The sequence below is a fragment of the Mytilus trossulus genome, chromosome 1, assembly GCF_036588685.1.
Source record: "Mytilus trossulus isolate FHL-02 chromosome 1, PNRI_Mtr1.1.1.hap1, whole genome shotgun sequence".
Taxonomy (NCBI): Eukaryota; Metazoa; Mollusca; class Bivalvia; order Mytilida; family Mytilidae; genus Mytilus; species Mytilus trossulus.
The window spans coordinates 90,570,976-90,583,309 of record NC_086373.1 but is presented as its reverse complement, the minus strand read 5'-3'; the positions used below and the strand labels follow the sequence as shown (position 1 = coordinate 90,583,309).

The following is a 12,334-nucleotide window of genomic DNA, read 5'->3' as shown; positions in this document are numbered from 1 at the left end:
TCTTCCGTGTATCCGCTTGGGAGCGTTGTCATTTTCATCTGGCACAAGCTCGATGACGAAAAATGAAGTCTTTAAACTGTATAGTAGAGCAGTGACGGATCCAGAACTTTATGGAAAGGGGAGGGGGCTGACTGACGTAAGGGGCCGCCGCTCCAGTCATACTTAGTGATTTCCTATATGATCAACCCAATTTTTCACACAAAGGGGGACTCCCTTGGATCCGCCTATGTAGAGAATAGAATAGAATATTTATTATTCCAATCAAGGGCCCTTGATGGACAGCATGACAATGCATCATGATTTTTAACAGATAAAACAATTCTTTTATATATTGAAATGAAACTTTTATAAGTTAAATGATCTCTTCAACTTTTAACCGTAGTTTAACTCAAATGGTGTATTGATATTTAAAGCCGCTATTGACAATTTGTCCATTTTCATACAGCGCAAATGTCCATTAAAAAAAGCGCAAACGTTATGTGCCGCTTTAAAAGGTGTGATTACTTCATTGCTATTTCTCAGGGCATAACAGCATAATTGCTTAACAACTTTTTTAAATATTTTTTTAAAATTGTATCCTGGATTGTAATTGGTCAATGTCTAGTTTTTATGTTTGTCATTTTGTTTATTAACATACTCAGTCCAACCTGGAAATATAGCACTGACAACATATCATGTCCCGGCCTGTTTATTTAGTTGCAGATTTTACAACCCATGCATACGGCAATTTAATTTCTCTGAGTTTGACAAGCTCAGCCAGTATGTTTCAATTTATTTAAAACAAAAAATGTAAATAGAATAAAGAATGGAACGGGGAATTGTCAATTTGACAAAAAAACAAAAACCCGATCACAGTCGAAAAAGCAGAAACTTGTATGCCCAAGGCCACCATGTCCAATGGGTCTTAAAAGCAGCGAAATAATCGGGCACACGGAGGTAAGCTTCAACTGACCCTCACACAATAATGTATCATACTACTTCAGAGAAATCATGGACGGCTTACCTAAGTCTGAAATTAAAAAAAGAAATACACACACAAGACTAACAAAGGCTAGAGGTACCTGACAGGCCCAAAATGCGGCTGAGTTTATTTTCGCTTAGTTTATGTACTTCGGTGTGGGATCTCGACCCTCCCTTATTATATGCCTTGATACGTGAGGCTAACCCGATACTTTCATAATCTGGGGAAGGAGACGAAAGAGTATGGAAATGAATACTTTCAGTGAGTATCTAACTGTTATTAATAACTAGGAAAATAACTTTTCCCAAGAACGCATGACCATGATTTGATTTCATTTGTTGTTGATTTTAACGCCACTTTAAAGAACTCACAAATGAAATTGAAGTCTGCCCAATAAAATGCTGCGTGGGCTATTCTGTTCAAACATGACAAATCCGCGCGAAATAATAAGCCCATGTTCAAATGAAAATAAAAAAATATTCAATCTCTTGCTTTCTTTGTAGGCAGTGGCTATTCGTCCGGCTAGCCGGACAAATAGTCAAAAATGTCTATTCATCCGGCAAGCCGGACAAATAGCATTTTTACGGTTTTTCGCTATTTGTCCGGCCAAAAATAAAGCTTTGTGTTTTGAAGGTTTTAAATAAAGCATGAGTTGTTTAAATTTTTTTTTGTCTAACATCGTTTTATGAAAAAGAACTCATTCTGATAAAAAAAAAAAAAAAACTATACATTTGATTCAGAAATTTTTATTCTAATATTCTAAAGGGGGGGGGGGGGGGGGGCGGTGATTCTCTCTTTTGTAGTTCTGCCTATGAATTTTATGTAAGGTAAATAGTCGGGCCAATCATTATTGGCTTTATATATGATTCCAAAAGATCCTGAATTTATTGTTTCTGTGAAGTTTGGTTAAAGGAAGGTCCCCATATGATTATACACGATTCTTCTTTTAAATTGTTCGGCGATTTTTAATTCATAGGAAATTAGAGAAAAGGGAACTCACGTGTTACCTGTCCCCAAAAGTAGGATTTTGTTTTCGATAAGATTGTTTTAGAAAAAAATGTGTATTAGATACAACAGGAAAAAAGGGGGGGTACCCCAACCCTGGTGTCTTATTCACAGTCAAGGCATATCAGTATGTTCATATATCTCCGTTGTAGTATAACTTGAATATAATGCATCCAAGCAAGTTTGATATAGTATTTTTCATTCAACCAAGTTTGATATACTATTTTTTCCGAATGCGTTTTGCCACCATAAGGTAAATGGGGGTAAATCATCAATTTCACTTCGATTTCAGGCTTATTCCTCACAGTAAACATGTACACGCTATTGTTCTGGAATCACTCCTATAGACTTTTGTTTAAAGCAATCACATTCTCTCAGGTTTTTTCTATGACATCTTTAAATATAAGTAACGATCTCCAATTCTCAAAACGTCCATTGCATACGCGCGTGTGTTATCCGACACCTCATCAGGGACACTTTCAGCGTCACATGACACTTTTTTGATATTGAAGATTTGCGCATCCGCAAACGGATGGCCGGACGAATAGAGATTTTTAACTATTCGTTCGACGAATAGACACTCCGAGTCCGTTTTTTCTGGGAACAGTATATATATGTTCCTGGTTTTTGTATCTATGCTTATGACAAAAAAAAAATATTGATATTATGTTGTTTTTTTTAAACTAAAATTATATTTATTCAAAAAAGTATTTTTCAGTCTTCCGAGGTATTCATATTTCCCGCTAGTTTTAACTTTAAACAAGTGTAAGTTTCCTGTTACTAAAAATAACCATATTGATCATATAAAACATGATCAATTTTTACATATAAGTTAGTGTATTAGTGTATTCAATACACAAACCGAAGTAAACAAAACAAGGAAAGAGAATGGGACTAGGAGAAGGTAGTGGTTGTAGGCCCAGGGCCAGGGCCAAGAAAGATAGGAAATATATCCCGGCAATGCCCATGCCCCTGGCAGTAATATGTTGTATATTAAATTTTCTAGTTCCAGGTATAGGTGAGTAATACAAATTATGTCATTCTGATTCATATTTCTAAGTATATGTGAGTGTCAACACGCGTTGCACATTTATAGTAAAATTGAACATATATCTTTCATGTGGAAATTCATCCACTAGATATCATGCATCAGTTTGAGGTATACATGTTACATGTACATGTACAATGTATATTATTATTAAACATTAAAAGTGACAACAGAGACCAAATGACGTATAGTATACTAAAAAGTAATCACTATTCTATACTTTATAAATAGATGTAGTCATTTTTGTCATTCATATGAATAGTCCCAAAAAATAAACTATATTTATTTCAGAATATTTTTACCCATATCTATAATTTTTTTTTATAGATTTAGTCCAAAAAAATATAGATATGAAATGGCCATTGAACTTGTACTAGTCAGAGAAATTTATCTGGTGCAGTAGTACTAGGGGAGCTATATTGTAGAATATTGCACTGATATATTGCGTATAAATAAAAATAAAAAAAAATAGAACAAGGCATTATAATACTGTCTGATACCTATATTTTGTTTGTTTTACAAAATATGCTTTAATTATAGTAAAAGAATGCTGGTTTTCATATATATAATACATACATGTAACATTATAAAAAAAGCAGCTGAATATTCAATATTCAGACGCATTGCTTCTTTTATTACGTTTAGAAAACAAACAGTACACATAGAACAAACAAAAAAACAACTGAAAATTAAATACTTGTTTCAATATGAAAACTTGTGTTTCTGTAGACCTATCTTTGCCAATTTTCTGCCACATGTTTTTTTTAACTTTTCAAATCTTTTAAATGACATGAATGAGATAAAATTTGTTTGGTTATTTACTGGTTATTTACTGGTCGCAAAATATTTCAGTTTTTATTATAAAATGTCTATAGATGTTAGACGAAAATGTGAATTTGTATACAATATAAAAATTATTACTTTTAAAGGTGGCTCGGGTCTATTCGAAGTTTCTATCAGAAGTACCGTATTTTTGTTATTCACTCTTTACAGAAAATGAATCAAATTGGTCGAAAAAAACAGGGGGTCACAGACCATTTAAGCTCACAATTTTTCATTTTAACAGGTATGTAAAAGGAACCATTTTTCAATGAAATAATAGAGAAAATAAAGGGGTTGACATATTTTTATCGGAATATAAAAAAAACGGTCTATGACACTTGGTACAAAACTGTAATATAAAAGCTGAAATATAGCTTCAAAGAATGAGCAAACAAAAAACAGGTCACCGATAAGGAAAAAAAATATTTTGCCTTTTAACCCAAATTTTGGCGGGAAAATGATGAAAATGGGTGAAATGTCTTTTTGAACCTTTTACAATTACGGATAATAACGAAAATATTCTGTAAGTCACATAACTACAATGATTTAACATTTCTAATCAATTAAAGTATTAAAAAAAATTATATCGAATTTACGACAAATACTTTTGTAATTCATGCGTGAAATTATGCGCAGTCGAATAGTCCCGAGCCACCTTAATTGGTTTATGCAGAGACATATATACTGTGTATATAGTGTATATATGTCTCTGGTTTATGTTTCTTGTCATGTCCGGCATAAAATGTACGAATGTCTTTGGATAAAGAAATTTATGTCGGTTTATAAATAAATCTGTGCAGCCACTTCCTGTTTGCCGATAGTTTAAAATATTACAACTTATCGTAGAAGAAAAATTCTCGTCATGTTCTTGTCTTCATTCATGTTCGGTATATGAGGGGCCTCATGTGTTATATCCATTCTTCGTGATCGGCGCATTTTGGCTATTGTAATCCGTTTTTTCTACAGATTTTTTTTAATATATTTTCGTGATCCGTGATCATGAAAAAATAATTTTCTGTGAATCGTGCTTGACAAACAAATCAACTCGTGAATCGTGATGAGACCACACCCCAACATCAGGCCCCTCATATATGCAACCTCAATCCTCGCCTCATTCAATAAAATGCAGTGACAGAGGTACAGGCTCGTTAGTTATCTTGTATGAATACAATGTATACTGATTCTTATTTATAATGCTCCACATGGTTAATATGAATAATCCCAAAATGAATAAGAATACCTCGAGAAATTTTGAGAAAATAAAACACTTGTAAACACTAGAAATGGTTTATTTTCCTATTAAGAAACATAGTAATATATATGTTGTGTACAATATGTAAGTTTGTACAAATTATAAGTTTGTACAAATTATAATTTGTACAGTGTCTTGTACAAGTGATAAGTATACACAATATGATTTTAGACAAAAAATAGAAGGCCCAGTCTTCACCCTCACAATCATTACTGTCCCACACACCAATATGCCATATCGGTTTTGTTCATTTTTTCATAGTTAGAAAAGAGGGACGAAAGATACCAGAGGGAAAATCGAAAATAAACTGACAACGTCATGGCTCAAAATGAAAAAGACAAACAGACAAACAATACTACACATGACACAACATAGAAAACTAAAGAATAAGCAACACGAACCCCACCAAAAACTAGGGGTGATCTCAGGTGCTCCGGAAGGATAAGCAGATCCTGCTCTACATGTGGCACCCGTCGTGTTGATTATGTTATAAAAAATCCGGTAGGTCACATTCATGAAAGAGAAAGGGATTTGTGAAACGGTTATTCCATAACGGTCAACCAACTCATGATGGCGTCCGTAAAATTAACGAAGGGATGATTTCAACTTTACCATCTGAAACTCTTGGTTTAATAGCTTCCTTGTGAGCAGCAACCCTCTATCAAGAAAATCATGATAGGAAATGCAAGCACGGGAATATCGTATTAATTGGGAGAAATATACACCGTATGCAGGTGCTGCTGGAATGTTGCTACTTGGAAATGGAAAGTTTACAATTGGAAAGCTGAAATCATCTCTTTTGTCGTAAAGTTTTGTTTTCAACTGACCCTCTTGTCAATTTCTAGATGTATGTCAAGATATGAGGCCGACTTAACTGTATCTGACTGTAGTATCCTTTATCTCTAGTTTGATAGGATAAATGCGTTCAACATAGTCACCAAATTTTGAATTATTTAGTGAAAGAACATCATCTATATAGCAGAAAGTAGAGTTAAAGGATATTGCTTACGTCTTATCTTTCTTCCTTAGAAGTTCCTGTATGAAGTCAGCCTCATAATAATAAAGAAATAAGTCTGCAAGAAGAGGGGCACAATTTGTTCCCATTGGGATGCCGACAGTCTGTTGAAGTATCGCCTATGCACATGCAAGAACCATATATATCACCCATAATGCCATTTAGCCTTGTCCCGTTGTGCCTATCACATTTTAGTTCTAAATCTCGAATTCTTAATAACACAGTAGGAATTTATTCATATCTATACTCGGGACTATTTTGACCATGTTATACTGTATAAGACAAGTGTTTGAAGTTGACCTGTACATAATCCCACAGTGACATCTCTGTTAATTCGTTTACACGGTATCTATTAAAGGTTTTGAGGTTCACAAAATAAACGTTTAGAATAATTAAGAAAGAAACTACATTTTTCTCCCTTGAAGTATAGTTAATATTTATAATTTCAGGTACAATTATAGCTGGTTTTTGTGTGTGTTGTTGTGCTAGAAATGAAGATATGACGTGTTGTGACAAGTTCTGTAGTTCCTTTCTAAGTGTTTTGTTTGGACTTTTACAAATTATACTCGCACCAGTACTTTTTGTTGGATGGGTATGGAGTTGTTTTTGGGGAGTTTCTTTCATTGGAATGTCAAGTGAGTATAAATGTAGTTTCTTTGTTTCGTAATATCATAGAATAACCTTAATGATATTCATAGTGTGTAGTATTATTGATACAACTACTGTACTAACATAAACACAATAGATACAAAGCACAGAAATAAGAGTACTGAAAACTAGTTCAAAATCCAATTTCAACTAATGAATAAACGATGTTCTCCCATATTAACGAATCAATCATTGCACATCCAACGGATTTTATATATATGTATATATATAAGTACGTCTGAGTCAGTGACAACTCTACAACAGATGTATCCATCGGATCGCCATCAATGATGGTGATACATGGCTGTGTACATAATGTATATACAACTCGTCTAAACATCAACCCAACAATGTTAGATCTGTAAATTAAACAGATCTAACATTGTTGGGTTGATGTTTAGACGAGTTGTATATATATATATATATATATAGTGAGGGTAAAAAGACGTCATCAACGGCTTGTGCAATGCAAAAATATAAACAGGATGTAGGATCACGAGTTCTTACAATTAACACCAATTGTCGGTAATAAAGATGGCGATCGATCAATATTGAAGTACTGTACATACAAGTAGTCAATTAAAATTAACTAAATATGTTGCATGTAATTTAAAACATGTTCTATATCTCATCCTAAATGTCATAGACTAACAAAATAAAATCAAAACAGCCAATAGTGCTGACTGCAAAAATCTTATTTTACAGTTTGTAGTACTTAATAGGCACACTTTTAAAACTAAAATTGTTATTCATTACGCAAGTGGACCCTGGCGGTTGTAAACTTACCATATTGAGCGATGTAATTTAAACTATGCAAGGTCAGGTAAGACGTTATATATATTTGTTTGTACATTTTTTAGAGGAATACTATCATGATAATAAACCATTTGATGATGCACAACCAAATACCGTAGTGACCAGTCAACCTGGTGCAAATCCCAATCTTGGTCAGTGGAGTTCACCGCCTGGAGGACCATACGGTGGACAGCCTGGTCCAAGTCAAGGATATTATCCACAAGGGGGTCAATATCCTGGACAGACTGGCCCAGGACCCGGATACTTTTCAGGAGGACATACAGGGTATCCACAAGGACAATCTAATCAATCACCTATTGCTCCTTCTGCACCTCCGGCGGAAGACAACTCGGGATATCCACATCCGGGATATCATGAGCCACCACCAGGATATCATGAACCACCACCAGGGTACCATGAGTCACCACCTCCTTATGATGTCAATGATCCACATCCAAAGAAATAATGATCAAATCATGCACTCTTTCGTGACCAAGTATATAATATTCCGAATGCCAGGAATATGTACGGAGGGTTAATATCAATGCAAATATCTTTTTGTTAAACGGTGCTTTTAAACCAGTCCGACTAAAGCCAGTCCCCGCCATCCGATTATGGTTGTAGGCTGCAATTGGATGATGGGTGATATTTTAGTCAGACTTCTTTTAACCATTCCTTATCGGTGTGAACTTGTTTTATGTAAGAAAAAGATCTGAGAAATGTGAGAGTCTGTCAATTTTACACACTGTTTTAATATAATTTATGCTTCTCATATAGTTTATAGTATTAATTATTTTTGTTTAAAATCAGATATAATTTTTTTTCCCTGTCTTACCGATAGCCAGTGATAGGATGAAAATGATTTCGATGTCTGTATCCAAAATGATTTAATTTGTATACCAATGATACGTCATGCTTTACTTTTACTTCCTTCAGTATTTTTTCTATGGCTCGTTCATTTTAAGATAACCTAAAAAATTGCAAAAAAAATGTATTAAAAATTGCAGTTTTTTGTCATCTTGGACATACAAGATTTGGTCGCATGAGCGAAAAATAACTGACATAAGCCTTGCATAATACACATATGTAATATAAGAAAATATTTAAGTCTTTTAATAAATGGTCAGTGGTGTGACATACGGGAAGTTGGCCCTACAACTTTATTTTAATTTAGTTGATGATGTTTTTGGAGTTCTATACAGTTATACTTTGCAATGTTTCTATTCTGTTGTTTTATTATTCTGTATGTCTGTACCGTATGGATGAGTGTGTTTGCATTAGTAAAATGGCTACAAGTAACACGGCAAATGTTCTAATATATATTAATTCATTTATAAATCGGCGTTATACCAGATAACGATTGACAACAAAATGTTCAGGGAATGCAGAACACGTCTATAGCAGTGCGTGTGTAATTGAGTTTTCGAGGAGTTTGTGAGTCGAGATTTTTGTAAAGTGCATTATACCTATAACTGGCATATACTTATTATTTTAAACAGGACATTTGTATATTTTTTTTAAATATTATTTAACTGGCATAACTCACTTGACTGCATACATTTTATATGTGTTTTGTTAATGAATCACACACTAGTCTTGTACAAAGTGCATTTTTTATATTTCCATTGTTATATTTTATGATTATTTTTTTTATTAATAAAAGAACTGATAAGACTATTTATTGTGACAAGTCCTAAAATATGCCTTCTCCTGTAGTTTCATATTCAATGAATTTATCATCATATTTACTTTTAAACTATCAAATAATACGACATTGTCTTCATAACGTATATATGATTATAACCTGACGCAATATTTGAAAGATTCATATCCCATGTAAAGTTTGTCTAAACCAGGGATCAAATCTATTCTTACATTAAAATAATGTTACGTACTATAGTATCTTTCAAGGAGCTCCAAATTCTATATTATGTTTAACCGAAACGGACGTACACTATGACAATGTTTGATGAGAGGCAACAGAAGATTATACCTATGTTCAAACCTCGCAAATCTATTTAGAATATACAATATGACGAAGAAACAAAACAACTAAAAACGAAACAACTCAAGAACGGCTTTATCGACAGGGAAAGGGTATCTTGCATTACCATCTTAACACAATATTTTCGGGCAAAATATAACAACAGGTGATGGAAAACAATCGGAAGCATCAGACGTCTATTCTGGTATAAAGATCTAATATCGCGGTACATGTCTCTTGTTATTTGAGAGAGACGCATCTTTACTGTCAACTAATTGTAAATGGTGACCGGTACAGCTTGTGTGGTGTTTATTTCAAAACTGTCCCTCATAAATTTAAAGGCAGTCTGCATGAAGACGAATGTTAATTTTCGCGCGCGAAACACATCCCCTGAAATAAAATTGAAAGAGAAAAAGAGACAACCCGACCATAGAGCAGACAATAGCAGAAGGTCACCAACAGGTCTTCAATGCAGCGAGAAATTCCCGCACCCGGAGGAGTCCTTCGGCTGGCCACTAAACAAATATATATACTACTTAAGTGATAATGAACGCCATATTAAACTCCAAATTGTACACAAGAAACTAAAATTAAAAATAATACAAGACTTACAAAGACCAAAGGCTCCTGAGTTGGGACAGACGCGGGGTTAAACAAGTTTATGAGATCTCAACCCTCCCCCTATACCTCTAGCCAATGCAGAAAAGTAAACGCATAACAATACGCACATTAAAATTCATTAAAATTCAGTTCATGAGAAGTCCGAGTCTGATGTCATAAAAGAGGGACGAAAAATACCAAAGGGACAGTCAAACTTATAAATCTAAAACAAACTGACAACGCCATGGCTAAAACTGAAAAAGACAAACAATATTACACATGACACAACATAGAGAACTAAAGAATAAACAACACGAATCACACCAAAAACTAGGGGTGATCTCAGGTGCTCCGGAAGGGTAAGCAGATCCTGCTCCACATGCGACACCCGTCGTGTTGCATAAGATGTAACCAAAGAAAATAAACAAAATGACAATTATGCATAAATAACATCAGCATACTAGCAGTTATATATAACAGACATGCCAGCTCCAGACTTAGATTAAACTGATTGAAAAAATATGTCTTCATCATATAAATAGCAGGCACAATCCTTATCGTGAGGGGTTTAGTATCATACTATTATTACACATATGAGAAGAACACAACCCGTGTCATGCCAACAAATGTTTTTTAAATATATGTGATTAGTTCCGATGCAAAGACCCTATAAGTGAATCAATATTAACGCCAAAATATGCAATCTTAAGTGACCTGATCACAGTATCGTAACTATATCCCTTCTTAATAAGTCTATTTAAAGGTTTTGTTAGCTTCTGAGGTGAATACTGACATTTTGTGCTTTACAAAGAATACTGATTTCCATAAAATAATCGATGTGAAACACCTGAACGTATAAGAAGTCTGCATGTTGCGCTATATTTTCGAATGATGTCCTTATACCGATGGTAAAATTTAGTAAATGTTTTGACTAGTTTGTGATATCGAAAACCCTGGTGTAATAATTTTTAAGTTATACCTAAATTTCTCTCGTTAAAATCTAAAACATTGTTACATACACGAGCGAATCGTACAAGTTGAGATATATAAACACCGTAAGATGGTGACAAGGGAACGTCACCTTCTAAAAATGGATAATTAACGATAGGAAATGAGAAATCATCTCTTTCATCATAAATTTTAGTATAAAGCTTTCCGTTAATGATGTAGATATCAAGATCGAGGAAAGTGCAGTGGTCATTGTTAGTATTAGCTTTATTTAAAGTAAGTTCAACAGGATAAATTTCTTTAGTATACATACTGTATGCAAATGTATATATACTATTATACGATTATGACTGGGAAATTTTTGTTGTTCACAGATTTTAGTTGGAAGTCGTCAATCTGTGGTAATCATCTCAATAAAAATATCCAAATATTAAGCAGACTTCTTTTCATAGTACATGTATCTGAAATTTCAAGTTCAATTTGACATATGAGTTACAAGCACTCACTGAAATGTTCAAAACTACAAAGGCATAGTGAAATTCAAGATAGGGTTCAATAAAATTATGTTGGTATCCTCAAATAGGCCAAATATGTAAAAATGTTTCATCTTTTGAGTAATTCGCTCTTCTCTGTAAATACACATTTTCAAAGTCAAACTTAGCGTAGTCTTACATATATGTGTCCACTTTGAGACTTTATATTTGTTTCCCGGATGAGCCAACTAATTTGGTTTAATACTAACTATATAGTGCATGTAAAATAATAATAAACTAGAGGCTCTAATGAGCTAGTGTCGCTCTCCAATCCATTTTAAATTTAGAACTCGGATTTTGTTATACTACATAGTATAGCCGCCAGATCACCATCCATATGTCGAGCTCTCTGCAACAGAAGTCGCAGGCTCGACAAAAACTCGACATAAACCAATAAACAATGAAAAGAGGTCAAGGTCAGATGAAACCTGCCAAACCGAAACTTCCCCTTTACAATAGTTTAAATTTCCATACACCAAAGTTCTATAATTGGCCTACTGCTTATAGTATCTGAGAAACGGTCCTAATGACGTATGGTCTATGTAATGAGGTCAAAGCTAGGTGACCCTGTCTGACGAATATTATACGTAGACGTTACAAGGAACCCAAGGAACTCATATACCAAATATGTGTATCCTTTTACTGATCTTTACTCATAGTAAGTGAGAAATTCATACTTGTATATCTTTTTTTTTTTTTAAAGCAGTCACTAAACCAAAAAAG

General features: G+C 33.8%; 1 protein-coding gene across 1 annotated transcript; it reads left to right on the top strand.

Annotated features, from left to right (window-relative positions):
• Positions 1 to 2,756: 2,756 nt before the first annotated feature.
• LOC134690203 (basic salivary proline-rich protein 2-like) lies at positions 2,757 to 8,021 on the top strand. Its single transcript, XM_063550182.1, has 3 exons — positions 2,757 to 2,984; positions 6,553 to 6,738; positions 7,612 to 8,021. The coding sequence occupies exons 1-3, from the start codon at positions 2,855 to 2,857 to the stop codon at positions 8,010 to 8,012; spliced, it is 717 nt and encodes a 238-aa protein (XP_063406252.1). The 5' UTR covers positions 2,757 to 2,854; the 3' UTR covers positions 8,013 to 8,021.
• Positions 8,022 to 12,334: the final 4,313 nt, after the last annotated feature.